General features: G+C 36.4%; 1 protein-coding gene across 1 annotated transcript in view; it reads right to left on the reverse strand.

Moving 5' to 3' along the window:
• Nucleotides 1-210: 210 nt before the first annotated feature.
• The window catches only part of LOC133650031 (cysteine and histidine-rich domain-containing protein 1-like), a 31,378-nt gene continuing 6,744 nt past the window's right edge, over nucleotides 211-24,844 (reverse strand). The window contains exons 5-11 of the mRNA XM_062046785.1: nucleotides 19,437-19,540; nucleotides 7,359-7,417; nucleotides 7,197-7,267; nucleotides 7,013-7,118; nucleotides 927-1,046; nucleotides 798-860; nucleotides 211-714 (exon numbers count right to left, since the gene is read on the reverse strand). Coding sequence (XP_061902769.1) covers nucleotides 544-714; nucleotides 798-860; nucleotides 927-1,046; nucleotides 7,013-7,118; nucleotides 7,197-7,267; nucleotides 7,359-7,417; nucleotides 19,437-19,540 — 694 coding nt within the window. The 3' untranslated portion in view covers nucleotides 211-543. The remainder of the gene's footprint in view (nucleotides 715-797; nucleotides 861-926; nucleotides 1,047-7,012; nucleotides 7,119-7,196; nucleotides 7,268-7,358; nucleotides 7,418-19,436; nucleotides 19,541-24,844) is intronic.

Below are 24,844 nucleotides of genomic sequence, written 5' to 3' on the forward strand. Positions count from 1 at the left end.
AGTGCCGCTCTAACAATGGTTCTAACAAAGAATCTCAGACATTGTTTTAGTTCCAGTACTCACTCTGAATAAAGTGCATCATCAGGTGTTACGACTGTACTTTGTCCTTTGTCTTTGCTGCCACCTGGAGGAGAGAAAGAGAACACCATCAAAACATGACTAATGAAATATACGAGTGTATATTCTAATATAAATATTCTTCGCAGCGTCTTGGGTCTTAGACCACTTTATTAGGAATATACTGTGACAACACTCGGAGACATGATCATTCAAGCACGTTCTGGTGGGTCGGACAATCCGATGGTTCCTTTTTCATTCATGAAATCTGGGCTGGAATATCAGAAAAGAACATTTTAGCAGCTCAAAGTGGAAAAGTCCAGATGGATGAATGGATGGTCCTGCAGCAAAATGACAATTGAATATGATTTTCAACAACAACAAAAAAAACATAAAAAACTTGGACCAACGGCCAGCACCAAGATGAAGTGCTCTAATTGAAAAGCATGATGGGAAAGTCCAGGAGTTGCTAAAGTTTTGACGTTGTCAATCGCTTTCTTCGTCACTGTCGTCCTCTTCTTTCTTCTGGTCCTCCTTTGGCGGAGATACGGGGGGAGGGAGGTCCAGGCGGGCCCACGACATGGCTTCGGACTTCTTCATGGCGATCTCGATCTTGGCCGCCATCATGTTGACCGCGCTCTTGCTCACGTCGATCACCTGCGTGGGACGAAAGCGACGGCGTTCAGGGTGAGGCTTTTTGCACGCGGCCGACGTCCGGGGGACATTTGTGATGAACGTACTCCCCAGAGGCTGATCTTCTGCTCAAACTCCTTCTCGCCTTCGAAGACCACGTGGATGTTGAGCTGGGGACGACAAAGGCGCGTTAGCTGGGAAGAGACGACCGTTTCGATTCAGGCGGCGTCGCTCACCGTAGTGCTGTTGGCGTCCACGTAGCTCAGCTCGGGCACGCCGTTCTTGGCGTAGATGGAGATGATGACCTGGGAGCCGGTCTGGTGCCAGTCGAATCTGCACGGAACCACCTTCTTACCCTAAAACAGTGGTACTCAGTTATTTTCTGTCACGCCCCCTTGGAAGTTAATGTTTGTTTTTTATCTGTATGTTCAAAGATGGTTCTTTATAGGGCTGGGCCAGGGGTCGGCAACCAGCGGCTCCGGAGCCGCATGCGGCTCCTTGACCACTCTGATGCGGCTCAGCTACATTCATGCCGACCCCCCCGATTTTCCCAGGAGATTTATGAATCTCAGTGTCCCTCATAGATTACTCCCAGGGAAAAAATAATCCTATTTACACTCTAATTACTAAATAAAGGGCGTGCCCTAATTGCACTGCAGTAATTGTCCTCTATAGCATTTACATACAGCGTGCCAGTCCAGCCACATGTTGCATGTTGTTATTACTTGCACACACAGGCGACAGCAAAGCATACTTAGTCATCAGCCACACAGCTTACACTGACGTTAGCCGTATCAAACAATTTTAACATTGTTACACACTGTGAACCCACACCAAAAAAGAATGAAAAACACATTTCTGGAGAACACATTTCTGGAGAACATCCCACCGTAACACAACATAAACACAACACAACCATTACCCAGAATCCCATGCAGCCCTAACTCTTCCGGTCTACATTATACACCCCCGCTACCACCAAATCCCCCCACACATCAACCCCCCCCTCTCCGTGCGTTGGTTGAGCGGAAGAGTTAGGGCTGCATGGGATTCTGGGTATTGGTACCGTCAGTGTAAGATGTGTGGCTGCTGAGTTAGTACGCCTTGCTGTCACTTACGTGAGCAAGCTGAAATTGCATTCTACGTGTGGTCGAGCAGGTACACTGTTAGGGCAGACTGTAGAGGGCGCCAAATGCAGTGTCCTCACGCTCTGATAGTCAGGAGTCTCCCGGGAAAAATGAGAGGGTTGGCAAGTGTGACGCTATCAAGCGCCATTCATTCAAAACTCGCGGGCTGCACTAACATCAAATTTCCACATTAAAGTGCGTGCCGGTGCGTGTGTCGGAGACCCCTAGTTAACATAGCACAAAGCGTTTAAGCTTTGTATGCGGTGTTTTTCATTTTAAATTTTTTTTTTGGCTCCCATTACTTTCTTTAATTTGTGAAACTTGCCAAAATGGCTCTTTGAGTGGTAAAGGTTGCCGACCCCTGGGCTGGGCGATATGCCTTTTTTTTAATAATTTCCGGACTAATAGGTTGATGTGTCAAAGATAGTGGCCACCTTATTGACCGTGTGAGCAGCTTTGATTGCTCCAAAGCCACTTTTTAACTTCAATTGTGAATGAAGAGTCATCTGTTGGACTTTTCAAGTTTGTTGCGAGGTCGTTCCATTCCTTTATGGCTTTATATGAAAAGGCTGATTGTGCAAAAGAGGTTTTACATCTGGGTACGCTACACTGCCCCCTGGTGGAGCCTCGTGTGTTTCTAGTTGTCACAGCAGATGTAAACTGGACAAAGTGCTTAAGTGGCGCTGGTGCAGTGTTATTTAAGATTCGATGGGCCATTCGTATTGATGCTAATCTTTGAATGTTAGCTAAATTCAACAATCTATATTTTTGGAGAACTAAACAATGATGGTGGTGTTGTGGTTTTGGGTCAAGGATTTTGAGGGATTGTTTGTGCAAAGTTTCCAATGGCCTCAGTGTCATTTAGCTTGCCTGCGACCAACATGTTGTACAATAAGAAAAACGAGACATAATCATTGCATTAAAATAAGTTTGAGCTGCCTCCAGTGTTAATGAATTCCTGATACATTTGAACGTTTTTATGTTGTATTTAAGACTCTGGCACATCTGTTTGATATGTTTTTTAAAGCCAAGTGTTGGCTCTAAAATGACACCCAGGTAACGATATTCACTAACATTTTGTATTATTTCCTTATTACCGTAATTTCCGGACTATAAGCCGCTACTTTTCCCCCTCGTTCCTGGTCCCTGCGGCTTATACAAGGGTGCGGCTTATTTACGGCCTGTTCTTCTCCGACACCGACGAAGAGGATTTCGGTGGTTTTAGTACGCAGGAGGAAGACGATGACACAATGATTAAAGACTGACTTTTCATATACCGGTAGGCTGCTTATTTTGATAACGTACAGGCGGGCACTTTGTATTACTTTGCAGCGTTGTATTATTTGTACTCTGCACGAATGCTGTTCGCCATGTCAAAGATGTGAAAGTTTGATTGAATGATTGAAAGATTTATTGTTAATAAATGGGACGCTTTGCGTTCCCAAACAGTCATCTCTGTCCCGACAATCCCCTCCGTGGTAGCAGGAACCCCTATATACTACGCTAATTACACATCAAAACCCTGCGGCTTATAGTCGGGTGCGGCTTGTATATGGAGCAATCTGTATTTTCCCCTAAATTTAGCTGGTGCGGCTTATAGTCAGGTGCGGCTTATAGTCCGGAAATTACGGTATCTCGATATTTTGAGGCCATGTCACGATACACGATATATATCTCCATATTTTGCCTTAGCCTTGAATGAACACTTGATGCATATAATCACAGCAGTATGATGATTCTATGTGTCTACATTAAAACATTCTTCTTCATACTGCATTAATATATGCTACTTTTAAACTTTCTTGCAGAGAGGGAAATCACAACTAAAAGTGTATTTATTAAACAGTTATTAAGCATTTCCAAAACAGAAAGTGCAAGATTGTCAGAGACATTTTAAAACAAGCTATTAGTGCACTTTTGTGCATGATGTCACTAATGCCTGGTTCACACCAACGGCGCTTGCCGCGCTTTAAAGCGGCGAGCAAAGCGCCGTCATTTTTGTCAATTTTTTCACGAATATCCCGATCTCTGAAGTAATGTTATGCTTTGATACGCTCTGATACGAATTAGTTGCCGCTTTGTTACCGTTCCTCACGCTTTGATACGCTTTAAATCACGCTTTGATACGTGTTATTACGCTTTATTGAACTTTATTACGCTTTGATGCCATCCTGACGCTTTAAATCAGGCTCTGACACGATTATCAAGCTCTGTTGTGCATTGTTACAACAAAAATAAGAAAAAAATTTGAAAAACTCAGTATACTGTTTTCCACACATTTTTTATATTCATTTATTTTTTCAATTTCTGTTTTTTTCCCGTTATATTATGTGTTATATCTTCATTTCTTTTATTTTTGTCATCTTAATAAATATCTATCTTTCATTTCTTATGCTAGTTGAAAATAATAAAAGGCAATTATCCACACATTTTTTATATTCATTTATGTTTTCAATTTCTCTTTTTTTTTCCGTTATATTATGTTTTATATCTTCATTTCTTTTATTTTTGTCATCTTAATAAATATCTATCTTTCATTTCTTATGCTAGTTGAAAATAATAAAAGGCAATTATCCACACATTTTTATATTCATTTATTTTTTCAATTTCTCTTTTTTTCTCTCGTTATATTATGTTTTATATCTTCGGTCTTTACAGTCTTTATTAACGGTCTTTATTCGAATCCCTCGGAACGAATCCCGTCCCGACCAGAATGCCCCTTGAGACATCACAAGAATTTACGTCACGTAGCTCAGTCATTAGGCGCAGATAGGGAAAGCAGGAAAAACAATGGAATAATAAAGTTCAAAACAATATAATCCAATGAATAACTTTACTGAGAGATTTGAGCAGGGTACAAACACATGACGAACACTTTTACGACCAACCGGAAACATAGCAACCAGGCTAGCAACGCACCTCCTTTACGGCAGCTGTCGCAACGTTCTTAAAGGCCTACTGAAAGCCACTACTAGCGACCACGCAGTCTGATAGTTTATATATCAATGATGAAATCTTAACATTGCAACACATGCCAATACGGCCGGGTTAACTTATAAAGTGACATTTTAAAATTGCCGGGAAATATCTGGCTGAAACATCGCGGTATGATGACGTATGCGCGTGACGAAGTCCGAGTAACGGAAGTTATGGTACCCCGTAGAATCCTATACAAAAAGCTCTGTTTTCATTTCATAATTCCACAGTATTCTGGACATCTTTTGCAATTTTTTTAATGAACAATGAAGGCTGCAAAGAAGACAGTTGTAGGTGGGATCGGTGTATTAGCAGCGGACTACAGCAACACAACCAGGAGGACTTTGTTGGAGCGCTAGCCGCGCTAGCCGCGCTAGCCGCGCTAGCCGCGCTAGCCGCGCTAGCCGCCGACTTCACCTTGACTTCCTACGTCTCCGGGCCGCCAAACGCATCGGGTGAAGTCCTTCGTCCTTCTGCCGATCGCTGGAACGCAGGTGAGCACGGGTGTTGATGAGCAAATGAGGGCTGGCTGGCGTAGGTGGAGAGCTAATGTTTTTAGCATAGCTCTGTGCAGTCCGGTTGCTAAGTTAGCTTCAATGGCGTCGTTAGCACAGCATTGTTAACCTTCGCCAGCCTGGAAAGCATTAACCGTGTATTTACATGTCCACGGTTTAATAGTATTGTTGATTTTCTATCTATCCTTCCAGTCAGGGGTTGATTCTGTTTCTATATGCAGTTAAAGCAAGATGCTATCACGTTAGCTCGTAGCTAAAGCATTTCGCCGATGTATTGTCGTGGAGATAAAAGGCACTGAATGTCCATTTCGCGTTCTCGACTCTCATTTTCAAGAGGATATAGTATCCCAGGTGGTTTAAAATACAAATCTGTGATCTACAATAGAAAAAGGAGAGTGTGGAATCCAATGAGCCAGCTTGTACCTAAGTTACGGTCAGAGCGAAAAAAGATACGTCCATCGCTGCCTCTCAAGTCCTTCACTGTAACGTTCCTCATCTACGAATCTTTCATCCTCGCTCAAATTAATGGGGTAATCATCACTTTCTCGGTCCGAATCTCTCTCGCTCCATTGTAAACAACGGGGAATTGTGAGGAATACTAGCTCCTGTGACGTCACGCTACTTCCGCTACAGGCAAGGCTTTTTTTTTTATCAGCGAGCAAAAGTTGCGAAAAATATGGCAATATCGCGAAATGATCAAGTATGACACATAGAATGGATCTGCTATTCCCGTTTAAATTTTAAAAAATCATTTCAGTAGGCCTTTAAAGCAACCGCAGCACATACATATATATACAACATATCTCCCTTTTTTAACTTTTGTTTCTTTTTCCTTGTAAACAAAACAAAATCACACTGTATATGTGTTGTCTGTCTAATTATAAATAATGCAGACTTCCCCCTATAAAGAAAGATTTTAACTCAATAAAGTGTATTTCTTTTTTTTAGCTTTAACTTTTCATTTTTTAGCATTGTAACCACATTTGCAAACAACTTTTCTCTTCATAGAATTGTCTTTCAATAAAGAAATAAAGTGCAAAAATGTCAAAGCATCATAACAAACAGTTATGTTCCAATAGCAGCAGAAGTGCACTTTTTGGAGAGCTGTATTATTTTCAGTTTTGTGCCCAAGGGACTGATTTTATTTAACACTATATTATTATTTATACACCTATAGTGATCACAGAGACAGCTTGTTTTTGTGATACTGTATATATTTGTTTTTCTGAAAAATCCCACTTAATATACTTTGGGTAACAACAGTCAATATTTATTTTTTTTATTTCGTTTTTTTAGGGGGGTAACAGTCAATATTTATTTATTTATTAGACTTTATTTTTTTCTTATATAATAAAAGTGAGCTTTTGTTAAACCAAATATTGTGTGTTTTTTTCCATATACAACAACCTATCTGGACTCCATAAGAGAATCGATAAGGAATCGGTTCGATAAGAGGATTCGATAATAGACTCAAACTCGATAATTTCTTATCAAACATCATCCCTAGTTGTATCACCAAAAATGATTCCCGGGCGCGGCCACCGCTGCTGCCCACTGCTCCCCTCACCTCCCAGGGGGTGATCAAGGGTGATGGGGCAAATGCAGACAAAATAGCACCATTTTCCCTGACATTATTGCACGGCAAAGTCTATTTGGGCTGTAATTGTTACGATGTACCACTAGATGGCGCCGACGCACTCCTACCTCATCCTTTTTCCTCCACGCGTGTGAGCCGTTGGTGCATCCCACCTGGGAGAGGAACGTGTTGAAGTCGGAGGTCTTCTTCTTGCAGCAGCTCCAGTACTTCATCCTGGGCGTGGCACAACGACAACAAAAACGCGGATTTAAAATGGTTGTTGTCGCAAAGATGGACGTCAGCAACACCGACCCTTCGTGGAAGATTGGGAATCCTGAGTGGAATAAGCACACGTCCGAGTCGGTTGCGGGGCCGTCGTAACTCTGAAGACGAGAAAGGCGAGCTTCAACTCGGGCGACTGCTTTATGGATCTCAAATACACACAAATGCAGACACACAAAAACTTCCACTTACTTTCGTGCATCCTCCATTTTTACATGTCGTCCCGGTCTTGACCTCGCAGTCGTCTTCTTCTGCAGAGACATCAGTCAACACGCTAGCAAGAGCTTCTAGAAGGTACTGACAGCGTTAGAAAGCATCAACGTCAAACTTTTACTGACGTGCTCTGACAAAGAGCAAAGAGTAGGCAAATTCCCAGCAGTACTCTAAAGGAGAGAGGACAAGACCAGTGTCCGAGTGTCAACATTTGGCATGGACTTACTTTTGAGTAGAGATGTCCGATAATGGCTTTTTTGCCGATATCCGATATTGTCCAACTCTTAATTACCGATTCCGATATGTACAGTTGTGGAATTAACACATTATTACGCCTAATTTTGTTGTGATGCCCCGCTGGATGCATTAAACAAAGTAACAAGGTTATTGGACCTGGTTCAAAGAACCCTTTAAACAAGCTAATTTCATTAACAACCAGGTCTGGTGAAGATAAGGTCCATTTAAAAAAAAATTATAAAATAAGATAAATAAATTAAAGGCCTACTGAAATGATTTTTTTTTATTTAAACGGGAATAGCAGATCCATTCTATGTGTCATACTTGATCATTTCGCGATATTGCCATATTTTTGCTGAAAGGATTTAGTAGAGAAAATCGGCGATAAAGTTCGCAACTTTTGCTCGCTGATAAAAAAAAAAGCCTTGCCTGTACCGGAAGTAGCGTGACGTCACAGGAGCTAGTATTCCTCACAATTCCCCGTTGTTTACAATGGAGCGAGAGAGATTCGGACCGAGAAAGTGACGCCTACCCCATTAATTTGAGTGAGGATGAAAGATTCGTAGATGAGGAACGTTACAGTGAAGGACTAGAGAGGCAGTGCAAGGTGTATCTTTTTTCGCTCTGACCGTAACTTAGGTACAAGCTGGCTCATTGGATTCCACACTCTCTCCTTTTTCTATTGTGGATCACGGATTTGTATTTTAAACCGCCTGGGATACTATATCCTCTTGAAAATGAGAGTCGAGAACGCGAAATGGACATTCAGTGCCTTTTATCTCCACGACAATACATCGGCGAAATGCTTTAGCTACGAGCTAACGTGATAGCATCTTGCTTTAACTGCATATAGAAACAAAATAAATAAACCCCTGACTGGAAGGATTGATAGAAAATCAACAATACTATTAAACCGTGGTCATGTAAATACACGGTTAATGCTTTCCAGGCTGGCGAAGGTTAACAATGCTGTGCTAACGACGCCATTGAAGCTAACTTAGCAACCGGACTGCACAGAGCTATGCTAAAAACATTAGCTCTCCACCTACGCCAGCCAGCCCTCATTTGCTCATCAACACCCGTGCTCACCTGCGTTCCAGCGATCGGCAGAAGGACGAAGGACTTCACCCGATGCGTTTGGCGGCCCGGAGACGTAGGAAGTCAAGGTGAAGTCGGCGGCTAGCGCGGCTAGCGCGGCTAGCGCGGCTAGCGCTCCAACAAAGTCCTCCTGGTTGTGTTGCTGTAGTCCGCTGCTAATACACCGATCCCACCTACAACTGTCTTCTTTGCAGCCTTCATTGTTCATTAAACAAATTGCAAAAGATGTCCAGAATACTGTGGAATTATGAAATGAAAACAGAGCTTTTTGTATAGGATTCTACGGGGTACCATAACTTCCGTTACTCGGACTTCGTCACGCGCATACGTCATCATACCGCGATGTTTCAGCCGGATATTTCCCGGGAATTTTAAAATGTCACTTTATAAGTTAACCCGGCCGTATTGGCATGTGTTGCAATGTTAAGATTTCATCATTGATATATAAACTATCAGACTGCGTGGTCGCTAGTAGTGGCTTTCAGTAGGCCTTTAAAAACATTTTCTTGAATAAAAAAGAAAGTAAAACAATATAAAAACAGTAACATAGAAACTAGTAATTAATGAAAATTAGTAAAATGAAGTGTTAAAGGTTAGTACTATTAGTGGACCAGCAGCACGCACAATCATGTGTGCTTACGGACTGTATCCCTTGCAGACTGTATTGATATATGTGACCCGTGCTGGCAAAATGAGTCGGAATACGCACAGGCTAATTTTGACCAACAGGCAAATAAGTGACAAAAATGTATCTTGGTTGAAATTGAGATTTTCACAAAAATGAGTCCATAAAGCCACAATCTAGTGATCCCAATCATCGAAATAGCAAGAAAACATCTTAAATCACCTTTATTTGAAGGTTTTGTACGAGGTATGTCTTCAGAAATGAGTCCTTTGTGTTGAAATTCCTTGAGAAAATGAAGTGTTTTCAACGCTCACTCGCGGCAATAAGGGGTAATCCCCCTAGCCATATTTGCTATCATTGCGACGCCAAGTTGACCTACTTTCTAAAAATGAGCATGGAATTCCCGATGACGCCATTCTGAACCAATAGAATTCGAGTTTTTAAACCTGTCCCGACGTAAACAAATCCGGCTTGTTGCTAAGCGGTCGCTGTGAGGCGTACCCTCATTGGTTGAATCACCCCGCGCGGTGCATTGTGGTATCATGGCAGCGCCCTAATGAAAAACAACACAGTAATTCGAGCGGAATATTTGGTGAAAAAAGGTGATTTTCGAACATTTAATTATTATTTTTGTGGATAAGTTAGACCAGGGGTCACCAACGCGGTGCCCGCGGGCACCAGGTAGCCCGTAAGGACCAGATGAGTAGCCCGCTGGCCTGTTCTAAAAATAGCTCAAATAGCAGCACTTACCAGTGAGCTGCCTCTATTTTTTTAATTGTATTTATTTACTAGCAAGCTGGTCTCGCTTTGCCCGACATTTTTAATTCTAAGAGAGACAAAACTCAAATAGAATTTGAAAATCCAAGAAAATATTTGAAAGACTTGGTCTTCACTTGTTTAAATAAATTCATTCATTTTTTTACTTCGCTTCTTATAACTTTCAGAAAGACAATTTTAGAGAAAAAATACAACCTTAAAAATGATTTTAGGATTTTTAAACACATATACCTTTTTACCTTTTAAATTCCTTCCTCTTCTTTCCTGACAATTTAAATCAATGTTCAAGTAAATCTATTTTTTTTATTGTAAAGAATAATAAATACATTTTAATTTAATTCTTCATTTTAGCTTCTGTTTTTTCGACGAAGAATATTTGTGAAATATTTCTTCAAACTTATTATGATTAAAATTTAAAAAAAAATATTCTGGCAAATCTAGAAAATCTGTAGAATCAAATTTAAATCTTATTTCAAAATCTTTTGAATTTATTTTAAAATGTTTGTTCTGGAAAATCTAGAAGAAATAATGATTTGTCTTTGTTAGAAATATAGCTTGGTCCAATTTGTTATATATTCTAACAAAGTGTAGATTGGATTTTAACCTATTTAAAACATGTCATCAAAATTCTAAAATTAATCTTAATCAGGAAAAATTACTAATGATGTTCCATAAATTCTTTTTTAAATTTTTTCAAAAAGATTCGAATTAGCTAGTTTTTCTCTTCTTTTTTTCGGTAGAATTTTGAATTTTAAAGAGTCGAAATGGAAGATAAACTATGTTTCAAAATTTAATTTTCATTTTTTTTCGTGTTTTCTCCTCTTTTAAACCGTTCAATTAAGTGTAAATATCATTAATTATTAATAATAACACAGAGTTAAAGGTAAATTGAGCAAATTGGCTATTTCTGGCAATTTATTTAAGTGTGTATCAAACTGGTAGCCCTTCGCATTAATCACTACCCAAGAAGTAGCTCTTGCTTTCAAAAAGGTTGCTGACCCCTAATCTAGAATATGAATGGATGGATGAAATTAACTCAGAATGTTTATAGTGCTATATAATGACATTTTGAATTAATTTGAAACTAAAAAATTCATCCGTGACCCACCCCTATTAAAAAAACGAGAGGGAAAAAGTTAACTTATTTAGCTTTTTTATGCTTTATACTCACAGCAAACTATGCAAATATGAAGATTACACTACACTAGTGCCACAAATAGAATGCAGACCTGTTGGGAACGCTGTACCAATGTCACAAAACGAGGAGGAAATTATGCAAGGGCTTTGTCAGTGAGCAACATTACTCAGAAAGTTATTGGCATATTGAAACTTTCAGGCAATGTCAGGAACGGGATAAAGTTTCGGAGCCGTACATTTACGAAACGAGCTTCGACGTCTGTTTGTGAATGAGAGCGGCGCCGCAGAGACGAGAGGTTGGAGACTGAAGAGGGTTTGTTGCGCTCTCTGAATGCTTTTGCACTTTATTTATGCTATTGAACTTTTGAGGACGCCTTCAACTACCTCGGATTGATTTTTGTGCTTTTTATTTCCAATGAGCTGAAGAATATAAAGTAGGGCTGGGCAATAAAACCGTATCAATAAAAAAATGAATTTGATTCTTTGCATGGAGTGAGAAGACAAAGTCAAAATGGAGAAATTGTGGATAAAGAGGAAAAGTCAGGCCAGTGTGGTCTGTACATGACGCAAGGCAAGACCGCTAATACCACATCACCTCAGCCGCGCTCACCCTTTAGAGCACAGCTGTAATGTCCTGCCACTGAACCTGCAGAAAACAGTTCTCAGGTTTCTCTATGTTTACATTTTCACACTTTGCACTATATTCTTACACTTTTTTTTTTTTTTAAAGCTGGGGTACCTAAGTTATATTGTTTCACTAAAAAAACAATCCTATTAGCTTCGTAACAGTAATAATAATAAAAAAAATTAGGGATGTCCGATAATGGCTTTTTGCCGATATCCGATGTTGTCCAACTCTTTAATTACCGATACCGATACTGATATATACAGTTGTGGAATTAACACATTATTATGCCTAATTTGGACAACCAGGTAGGTGAAGATAAGGTCCTTTTTTTTAAAAATTAATAAAATAAAATAAGATAAATAAATTAAAAACATTTTCTTGAATAAAAAAGAAAGTAAAACAATATAAAATCAGTTACATAGAAACTAGTAATGAATGAAAATGAGTAAAATGAACTGTTAAAGGTTAGTACTATTAGTGGAGCAGCAGCACGCACAATCATGTGTGCTTACGGACTGTATTCCTTGCAGACTGTATTGATATATATTGATATATAATGTAGGAAGCAGAATATTAATAACAGAAAGAAACAACACTTTTGTGTGAATGAGTGTAAATGGGGGAGGGAGGTTTTTTGGGTTGGTGCACTAATTGTAAGTGTATCTTGTGCTTTTTATGTTGATTTAATTTTTTTTTAAAAAACAAAAAAAAACGATACCGATAATAAAAAAAACGATACCGATAATTTCCGATATTACATTTTAAAGCATTTATCGGCCGATATTATCGGACATCTCTAAAAAAAAATGGTACATCTGTGTGCTGTATGTGCCCTATAATTAAATATTTTAGTAAATAAAACCCAGTCAACCCCAAGATTGAATCAGGAGGGGTATCCAGAGCCCAGAAAGGATCCTCCTCATTGGCCGACGCCACATATAGAAAAGTGCGTAGACAGAGCACATTTGTTTGCAGTAAAGAATGGCTTCCGAACACCCACCTGGAAAGAGGGCTATACCTGCGCTTGCTGTTACAGCGGACACTGCTAAAAAAAAAATCAAAAAGAGGAAATCTGAGGAAGAAAAGAAAGCCGCTGTACGTCTAAAAAAAACAAAGAAGAGCCAACACTCGTATAAATATTGGTCTGGTGTATTTAAGATGGAGGGCAGTCTTGGACTAACTTTGGACGCACAAGTGTCTGTTTTTTTCCTAGACAGGTCATCTAATGTTCTATGTTCCTATATTTTGTGTGGCAACGTGTGCTAATGATAGTCTGCAACAAAATACCAACAAGGGGATCCTTCAATGCAACTTCAGACTGTCAACAACCTGTGTGTGTGCACGCACAGTTCTTGTGCGCACCTATCAGGCAGGTGCGCAGGGGGGGCGGGATTTACAATTTCTTACATATTCCTTCATTTTAAGAGCTTATTGTGAAGTGTTCAATGTGATTTGACTATTTTGTTGACATTGTTGGAGTGTTTTCCACGCTTGTGTTGACATTTCCTTTCTGCCTTGATAGCTGAGGGATTATAATCAGAGGAAGTTACATTTCAAATAAAAATATTAAATATTTTATTCTCATTCTTATTTTCCACAGGTCATGAAAAAATTATAATTATTGATATTGATCGATATAATAATAATACAATTTAAATAATTACTGCTAGAGATGTCAGGTCACACTGAGGGTCGCCGTATAAACAACTTTAAAGGCCTACTGAAATGTTTTTTTTAAATTTAAACGGGAATAGCAGATCCATTCTATGTGTCGTACTTGATCATTTCGCGATATTGCCATATTTTTGCTGAGAGGATTTAGTAGAGAAAATCGACGATAAAGTTCGCAACTTTTGCTCGCTGATAAAAAAAAAAGCCTTGCCTGTAGCGGAAGTAGCGTGACGTCACAGGAGCTAGTATTCCTCACAATTCCCCGTTGTTTACAATGGAGCGAGAGAGATTCGGACCGAGAAAGTGACGATTACCCCATTAATTTGAGCGAGGATGAAAGATTCGTAGATGAGGAACGTTAGAGTGAAGAACTACAGAGGCAGTGCAGGACGTATCTTTTTTCGCTCTGACCGTAACTTAGGTACAAGCTGGCTCATTGGATTCCACACTCTCCTTTTTTCTATTTTGGATCACAAATTTGTATTTTAAACCACCTGGGATACTATATCCTCTTGAAAATGAGAGTCGAGCACGCAAAATGGACATTCAGTGCCTTTTATCTCCACGACAATACATCAGCGAAATGCTTTAGCTACGAGCTAACGTGATAGCATCGTGCTTTAACTGCATATAGAAACAAAAAAATAAACCCCTGACTGGAAGGATAGATAGAAAATCAACAATACTATTAAACCGTGGACATGTAAATACACGGTTAATGCTTTCCAGCCTGGCGAAGGTTAACAATGCTGTGCTAACGACGCCATTGAAGCTAACTTAGCAACTTAGCAACGGGACCTCACGGAGCTATGCTAAAAACATTAGCTCTCCACCTACGCCAGCCAGCCCTCATCTACTCATCAACACCCGTGCTCACCTGCGTTCCAGCGATCGGCAGAAGGACGAAGGACTTCACCCGATGCGTTTGGCGGCCCGGAGACGTAGGAAGTCAAGGTGAGGTCGGCGGCTAGCGCGGCTAGCGCTCCAACAAAGTCCTCCTGGTTGTGTTGCTGTAGTCCGCTGCTAATACACCGATCCCACCTACAACTGTCTTCTTTGCAGCCTTCATTGTTCATTAAACAAATTGCAAAACATGTCCAGAATACTGTGGAATTATGAAATGAAAACAGAGCTTTTTGTATAGGATTCTACGGGGTACCATAACTTCCGTTACTCTGACTTCGTCACGCGCATACGTCATCATACCGCGACGTTTCAGCCGGATATTTCCCGGGAAGTTTTAAATGTCACTTTATAAGTTAACCCGGCCGTATTGGCATGTGTTGCAATGTTAAGATTTCATCATTGATATATAAACTATCAGACTGCGTGGTCGGTAGTAGTGGCTTTCAGTAGGCCTTTAACACTGTTACAAATATGCGCCACACTGTGAACCCACACCAAACAAGAATGACAAACACATTTCGGGAGAGCATCCGCAGCGTAACAACATAAACACAACAGAACAAATACCCAGAACCCCTTGCAGCACTAACTCTTCCGGGACGCTACAATATACACCCTCCGCTACCACCAAACCAACAAATCCCCCCCCCCCCACACACACACCTCAACCCCACCGCCCACCCACTCCCCATCTCCCGAATTCGGAGGTCTCAAGGTTGGCAAGTATGCTCTAGTACAGTGGTCCCCACCCTTTTTGTAGCTGCGGACCGGTCAACGCTTGAAAATTTGTCCCACGGACCGGTGGGGGGGGGGGGGTTTAAAAAATAAAAAATAAAAAATAAAAACAATTTTTTTTTTACATAAATAAATACAATCATGTGTGCTTACGGACTGTATCCCTGCAGACTGTATTGATCTATATTGATATAGAATGTATATATTGTGTTTTTTATGTTGATTTCATTTTTTTTTTTAAATAAATAAAAAAATAATAATAATAATAATAATTCTTGTGCGGCCCGGTACCAATCGGTCCGGTGGTTGGGGACCACTGCTCTAGTATACCGAAGCTGTTGTTTTGAGGCATGTTTAAAAAAAATACAAAAATAATGCACTTTGTGAAAGTCAAAGTATAGTATTTCCCATAGTTGTAGTGGGTATTAGGATTATATCAGGGAGAGCATGTCCCAAATTCCAAGATGCTGTTTTGAGGCATGTTAAAAAAATAACGCACTTTGTGACTTCAATAATAAATATGGCAGTGCCATGTTGGCACTTTTTTCCATAACTGGAGTTGAAGTAGTTCTCTTATTTTGGAAAACCTTGTTTTTGATTGAGTGATTGAGACTTTTATTAGTAGATTGCACAGTACAGTACATATTCCGTACAATTGACCACTAAATGGTAACACCCCAATAAGTTTTTCAACTTGTTTAAGTTTAAGTTAATCAATTCATGGTAAAGTTACATTGTTTAATGCATCCAGCGGGGCGTCACAACAAAATTAGGCATAATAATGTGTTAATTCCACAACTGTATATATCGGTATCGGTTGATATCGGAATCGGTAATTAAGAGTTGGACAATATCGGAATATCGGCAAAAAAGACATTTTCGGACATCTCTAATTACTGCATAACAAAAATTCTACTTCATAGCTAAATAAAAATAACAGGGCAAATTAATTTTACACAGCCTTTATTTCCTGGCACTAAACCTGCAGAAAATAGTTCTCCGGTTTTTCTACGTTTACATTTTCACACTTTGCACTATTTTCTTAGACTTTATGAAGCATTTCTTACATATTCCTTATTTTCAAGAGCTTATTGTGAAGTGTTCAATGTGATTTTACTATTTTGTTGACATTGTTGGAGTGTTTTCCACGCTTGTGTTGACATTTCCTTTCTGCCTTGATAGCTGAGGGATTATAATCAGAGGAAGTTACATTTCAAATAAAAATATTAAATATTTTATTCTCACTCTTCTTATTTTCCATAGGTCATAAAAAAAAAAAATTGATATCGATCGATATAATAATAATACAATTTAAATAATTACTGCATAACAAAAATTCTACTTCATAGTCAAATAAGAATAACAGGGCAAATTAATGTTACACAGCCTGGCACTAAACCTGCAGAAAATAGTTCTCTGGTTTTTCTATGTTTACATTTTCACACTTTGCACTATTTTCTTACACTTCATGAAGCATTTCTTACATATTCCTTATGTTTAAGAGCTTATTGTTAAGTGTTAGAATAGAATAGAGTTGTATTGTCATTATTACAGTGAAAAGGTTCAAAGAACAACGAAATTTGAGCAGATCCCCTAAGGTGCATACACAATAATTGAGTCATATAAATAGTAAAAAAAGAATATATGTATCTATATATATGTATATATTAGGGCTGTGAATCTTTGGGTGTCCCACGATTCGATTCAATATCGATTCTTGGGGTCACAATTCGATTCAAAATCGATTTTTTTTTCAATTCAACATGATTCTCGATTCAAAAACGATTTTTTCCCCGATTCAAAAGGATTGTCTATTCATGGAATACATAGATTTCAGCAGGATCTACCCCAGTCTGCTGACATGCAAGCAGAGTAGTAGATTTTTGTAAAAAGCTTTTATAATTGTAAAGGACAATGTTTTATCAACTGATTGCAATAATTTAAATTTGTTTGAACTATTAAATGAACCAAAAACATGACTTATTTTATCTTTGTGAAAATATTGGAAACAGTGTGTTGTCAAGCTTATGAGATGTGATGCGAGTGTAAGCCACTGTGACACTATTGTTCTTTTATTTTTATAAATGTCTAATGATAATGTCAATAGAGATTTTTAATCACTGCTATGTTGAAATTTTAACTAATATTGATACTGTTGTTGATAATATTCATTTTTGTTTCACTACTTTTGGTCGTGTTTGTGTCTCCTCTCATTTGCTCTGTTTATTGCAGTTCTGAGTGTTGCTGGGTTGGGTTTGGTTTCGGAATTGGATCCCATTGTTATGGTATTGCTGTGTATTGTTTTGTTGGATTGATTAATTTAAAAAAAAAAAAAAAAAAAAAAAATTTTAAATGAAATTTTTTTTTTTTAAATCGATTTTTAAAAAACGAGAATCGATTCTGAATCGCACAACGTGAGAATCGCGATTCGAATTCGAATCGATTTTTTCCCACTCCCCTAGTACAGTGTTTTTCAACCACTGTGCCGCGGCACACTAGTGTGCCGTGAGATAGTCTGGTGTGCCGTGGGAGATTATCTAATTTCACCTATTTGGGTTAAAAATAGTTTTTGCAAACCAGTAATTATAGTCTGCAAATTATGTGTTGTTGAGTGTCGATGCTGTCTAGGGCTCGGCAGAGTAATACTCTTCCATATCAGCCTGTAGCTAATTGCTTTGTAGATGTCGGAAACAGCAGGAGGCAGTGTGCAGGTAAAAAGGTGTCCAATGCTTAAACCAAAAGTAAACAAAAGGTGAGTGCCCCTAAGAAAAGGCAGTGAAACTTAGGGAGGCCTATGCAGAACGAAACTGGCTACAAAGTAAACAAAAACAGAATCCTGGACGACAGCAAAGACTTACTGTGGAGCAAAGACAGCATCCGGATGTACATCCGAACATGACATGACAATCAACAATGTCCACACAAAGAAGGATAAAAACAACTGAAATATTCTTGATTGCTAAAACAAAGTAGATGCGGGAAATATCGCTCAAAGGAAGACATGAAACTGCTGCAGGAAGATACCAAAAAAAAGAGAAAAAGCCCACCAAAATAGGAGCGCAAGACAAGAACTAAAACACCACACACAGGAAAACATCTAAAAACTCCAAATAAGTCATGGCGTGATGTGACAGGTGGTGACAGTACACCTACTTTGAGACAAGGGCTATAGTGATGCATGCTTGGTTATGGTTTAAATTCATATTCAACAATTGCGACAACGACTTTTTACTGTCAACTGAGTTTCGTTTTTTTTTTAGGATTTCTGCTGGTGGTGGGCCTCCGCATTTTTTCAACGCGAAAAATGTGCCTTGGCTCAAAAAAGGTTGAAAAACACTGCCCTAGTATACAGGTAAAAGCCAGTAAATTAGAATATTTGGAAAAACTTGATTTATTTCAGTAATTGCATTCAAAAGGTGTAACTTGTACATTATATTTATTCATTGCACACAGACTGATGCATTCAAATGTTTATTTCATTTAATTTGGATGATTTGAAGTGGCAACAAATGAAAATCCAAAATTCCGTGTGTCACAAAATTAGAATATTACTTAAGGCTAATACAAAAAAGGGATTTTTAGAAATGTTGGCCAACTGAAAAGTATGAAAATGAAAAATATGAGCATGTACAATACTCAATACTTGGTTGGAGCTCCTTTTGCCTCAATTACTGCGTTAATGCGGCGTGGCATGGAGTCGATGAGTTTCTGGCACTGCTCAGGTGTTATGAGAGCCCAGGTTGCTCTGATAGTGGCCTTCAACTCGTCTGCGTCTTTGGGTCTGGCATTCTGCATCTTCCTTTTCACAATACCCCACAGATTTTCTATGGGGCTAAGGTCATGAATAAATATAATGTACAAGTTACACCTTTTGAATGCAATTACTGAAATAAATCAAGTTTTTCAAAATATTCTAATTTACTGGCTTTTACCTGTATATACATATAACATTATTGCACATTGTAGTCCGAAAAAATGCGACACAAAGTGATTTTACTATTTTGTTGACATTGTTTGAGTGTTTTCCATGCTCGTGTTGACATTTCCTTTCTGCCTTGATAGCTGAGGGATTATAATCAGAGAAAGTTACATATCCCAAAATTATTTCATATTCTTTTTCCTGGTCCTTGTTTTCCACAGGTCATAAAATATCGACTTGACATAAAACATGTATGTCGTTGATCAATTTCAGCCCTGATATAAAGTGTTTTTGTTTGGCCTCACACTCACTTAGTCTCCCCACCTTGTTTCTCAGCATTCGAGTTGTCAGTCAGCTTGAGTTTTTCCAGAGCTTGCTTCAGAGAGGCGGACACTTTTTGGAGCAACCTCACCAGAGGCTCGTCAGCACTGCAACAGCAAGCGGACAGAGACAAATTCATTGGTTTGACACAATAGGCCATTGGAATATACGCGGCAACTTGTTTATTTTGCATTTCTTGTGTATTTCTATTACAACAAACTTGACAACGCAGAGAAAGAACAAAAGGAGCCTTTGAAATGAAGCAACTTTTGTGGGAACATCTTTGTGCTGAAGAACTCTGATCAGTGGAACTATTTTGCAGTGTTTTTACTCAGCCGCAGTCTTTAAACTATATGCAGTTTATTGGTGTTTATTAGTTTTACAAACTTATTTTCAATACATGAAGCTACGAGAAGTGGACGCGCTCTTTTAAACGTATTTAGGGAGGAATATGAAGCGGGGACCTCAGCTGCTTACTACTCGGACTTTGTTGGATAAATGTGAAATAAAGGAGGCGGCTAATAACATCAAAGATTAACCATTTACTTTATTACTTGTTGTAAAAGTAGTCAGTGACACTCCATTTGTGTAGTTATTAGCCTCAACCTCAGGGAACAGAATGATAATGCTAACAAGCTAACGCTAAATCCAAAGCGTTTGTGTTGTCAGCATGAGATAAAAACTGACATTTATTATTTATATATTGTTATTTACAGATAAACACTGACATATATTATTTGTATATTATTTACAGATAAACACTGACATGTATTATTTATAGATAAACCCTGACTTGTATTATTTATATATTGTTTACAGATAAACACTGACATGTACTATGGATATATTGTTATTTACAGATAATCACTGACGTTTGTTATTGATATATTGTTATTTACAGATAACCACTGACATGTATTATTGATATATTGTTATTTACAGATAAACCCCGAAATGTATTATTTATATAATATTGTCATTTACAGATAAACACGGACATTGATTATACATTGTTACTAACAGATAAGCAAAGACATTTATTATTCATTTATTGTTATTTACAGATAAACACTGACATTTATTATTTATATATTGTTATATCGAGATAAACACTGGCATTTATTATTTATATATTTTTATTTACAGATAAACACTGACATTTATTATTTATATAATGTTATTTACAGATAAACACTGACATTTATTATTGATATACTGTTATTTACAGATAAACAGATTATTTATAGATAAACAAAGACATTTATTATTTATATAAACACTGACATTTATTATTCATATATTATTTCCAGATAAACACTGACATTTATTATTTATATATTGTTATTTACAGATAAACACTGACATTTATTATTTATATATTTACAGACAAAAAACATATTTATTATTCATATATTGTTATTCACAGATAAACACTGACATTTATTATTTATATATTTACAGATAAACAAAGAAATGTATTATTTATATATTAAAAATTAGATAAAGACATTTATTATTTATTTAATGTTATTTACAAATAAACACTGACATTTATTATTTATATATTGTTATTTCCAGATAAACACAGACATTTTGTTATTTATATATTGTTACTTACAGATAAACACTGACATTTATTATTTATATATTATTTACAGATAAACAAAGACATGTATTATTCATATATTAAGATTTACAGATGAAAAAAGACATTTGTTATTTATTTATTGTTTTTTACAGATAAACATTGACATTGACATTTATTATTTATATATTATTTACAGATAAACACTGACATGTATTATTTATAGATAAACCCTGACTTGTATTATTTATATATTGTTTACAGATAAACACTGACATGTACTATGGATATATTGTTATTTACAGATAATCACTGACGTTTGTTATTGATATATTGTTATTTACAGATAACCACTGACATGTATTATTGATATATTTTTATTTACAGATAAACCCTGAAATGTATTATTTATATAATATTGTCATTTACAGATAAACACGGACATTGATTATACATTGTTACTAAAAGATAAGCAAAGACATTATTTATTTATTGTTATTTACAGATAAACACTGACATTTATTATTTATATATTGTTATATCGAGATAAACACTGACATTTATTATTTATATATTATTTACAGATAAACACTGACATATATTATTTATATATTATTTACAGATAAACACTGACATATATTATTTATATATTGTTTACAGATAAACCCTGACATGTATTATTGATATATTGTTATTTACAGATAATCACTGACGTTTGTTATTGATATATTGCTATTTACAGATAACCACTGACATGTATTATGGATATATTGTTATTTACAGATAAACCCTGAAATGTATTATTTATATAATATTGTCATTTACAGATAAACACGGACATTGGTTATACATTGTTACTAAAAGATAAGCAAAGACATTATTTATTTATTGTTATTTACAGATAAACACTGACATTTATTATTTATATATTGTTATATCGAGATAAACACTGACATTTATTATTTATATATTTTTATTTACAGATAAACACTGACATTTATTATTTATATACAGTTATTTACAGATAAACAGATTATTTATAGATAAACAAAGACATTTATTATTCATATATTATTTCCAGATAAACACTGACATTTATTATTTATATATTGTTATTTACAGATAAACACTGACATTTATTATTTATATATTTACAGACAAAAAAACACATTATTCATATATTGTTATTTACAGATAACCACTGACATGTATTATTGATATATTGTTATTTACAGATAAACCCCGAAATGTATTATTTATATAATATTGTCATTTACAGATAAACACGGACATTGATTACACATTGTTACTAACAGATAAGCAAAGACATTTATCATTTATTTATTGTTATTTACAGATAAACACTGACATTTATTATCTATATATTGCTATATCGAGATAAACACTGACATTTATTATTTATATATTTTTATTTACAGATAAACACTGACATTTATTATTTATATAATGTTATTTACAGATAAACAGATTATTTATAGATAAACAAAGACATTTATTATTTATATAAACACTGACATTTATTATTCATATATTGTTATTTCCAGATAAACACTGACATTTATTATTTATATATTGTTATTTACAGATAAACACTGAAATTTATTATTTATATATTTACAGACAAAAAAAACCCATTTATTATTCATATATTGTTATTCACAGATAAACACTGACATTTAATATTTATATATTTACAGATAAACAAAGACATGTATTATTTATATATTAAGAATTACAGATAAACAAAGACATTTATTATTTATTTAATGTTATTTACAGATAAACACTGACATTTATTATTTATATATTGTTATTTCCAGATAAACACCGACATTTTTTATTTATATATTGTTATTTACAGATAAACACTGACATGTATTATTTATATATTATTTACAGATAAACAAAGACATGTATTATTTATATATTAAGAATTACAGATAAACAAAGACATTTATTATTTATTTAATGTTATTTACAGATAAACACTGACATTTATTATTTATATATTGTTATTTCCAGATAAACACCGACATTTTTTATTTATATATTGCTATTTACAGATAAACACTGACATTTATTATTTATATATTATTTACAGATAAACAAAGACATGTATTATTCATATATTAAGATTTACAGATGAAAAAAGACATTTATTATTTATTTATTGTTATTTACAGATAAACATTGACATTTATTATTTATATATTATTTACAGATAAACACTGACATTTATTATTTATATATTATTTACAGATAAACACTGACATGTATTATTTATATATTGTTATATCCAGATAAACACTGACATGTATTATTTATATAATGTTATTTAAAGATAAACACTGACATGTATTATTTATGTATTGTTATATCCAGATAAACACTGACACTTATTATTTATATATTGTCATTTACACTGACATTTATACACTACCGTTCAAAAGTTTGGGGTCACATGTAAATGTCCTTATTTTTGAAGGAAAAGCACTGTACTTTTCAATGAAGATAACTTTAAACTAGTCCTAACTTGAAAGAAATACACTCTATACATTGCTAATGTGGTAAATGACTATTCTAGCTGCAAATGTCTGCTTTTTGGTGCAATATCTACATAGGTGTATAGAGGCCCATTTCCAGCAACTATCACTCCAGTGTTCTAATGGTACAATGTGTTTGCTCATTGGCTCAGAAGGCTAATTGATGATTAGAAAACCTTTGAGCAATCATGTTCACACATCTGAAAACACTTTAGCTCGTTACAGAAGCTACAAAACTGACCTTCCGTTGAGCAGATTGAGTTTCTGGAGCATCACATTTGTGGGCTCAATTAAACGCTCAAAATGGCCAGAAAAAGAGAACTTTCATCTGAAACTCCACAGTCTATTCTTGTTCTTAGAAATGAAGGCTATTCCACTAAATTGTTTGGGTGACCCCAAACTTTTGAACTGTAGTGTACATTATTATTTACTAGGGATGTCCGATAATGGCTTTTTGCCGATATCCGATATGCCGATATTGTCCAACTCTTTAATTACCGATACCGATATCAACCGATATATACAGTCGTGGAATTAACACATTATTATGCCTAATTTGGACAACCAGGTATGGTGAAGATAAGGTACTTTTTAAAAAAATGAATCAAATAAAATAAGATAAATAAATTAAAAACATTTTCTTGAATAAAAAAGAAAGTAAAACAATATAAAATCAGTTACATAGAAACTAGTAATGAATGAAAATTTGTAAAATGAAGTGTTAAAGGTTAGTACTATTAGTGGAGCAGCAGCACGCACAATCATGTGTGCTTACGGACTGTATCCCTTGCAGACTGTATTGATATATGTTGATATATATAAGGGGCGGCATGGCGTAGTGGGTAGAGCGCCCGTGTCAGAAACCTGAGGGTTGCAGGTTCGCTCCCCGCCTCTTACCATGCCGTTGTGTCCTTGGGCAGGACACTTCACCCTTGCCCCCGGTGCCGCTCACACCGGTGAATGAATGTTGAATGAATGATAGGTGGTGGTCGGAGGGGCCGTAGGCGCAAATTGGCAGCCACGCTTCCGTCAGTCTACCCCAGGGCAGCTGTGGCTACGAAAGTAGCTTACCACCACCAGGTGTGAATGAATGATGGGTTTTTAACATGTAAAGCGACTTTGGGTACTTAGAAAAGCGCTATATAAATCCCAGGTATTATTATTATTATTATTATATATAATGTAGGAAGCAGAATATTAATAACAGAAAGAAACAACCCTTTTGTGTGAATGAGTGTGAATGAGTGTAAATGGGGGAGGGA

The sequence above is a fragment of the Entelurus aequoreus genome, linkage group LG05, assembly GCF_033978785.1.
Source record: "Entelurus aequoreus isolate RoL-2023_Sb linkage group LG05, RoL_Eaeq_v1.1, whole genome shotgun sequence".
NCBI classification, from domain to species: Eukaryota; Metazoa; Chordata; class Actinopteri; order Syngnathiformes; family Syngnathidae; genus Entelurus; species Entelurus aequoreus.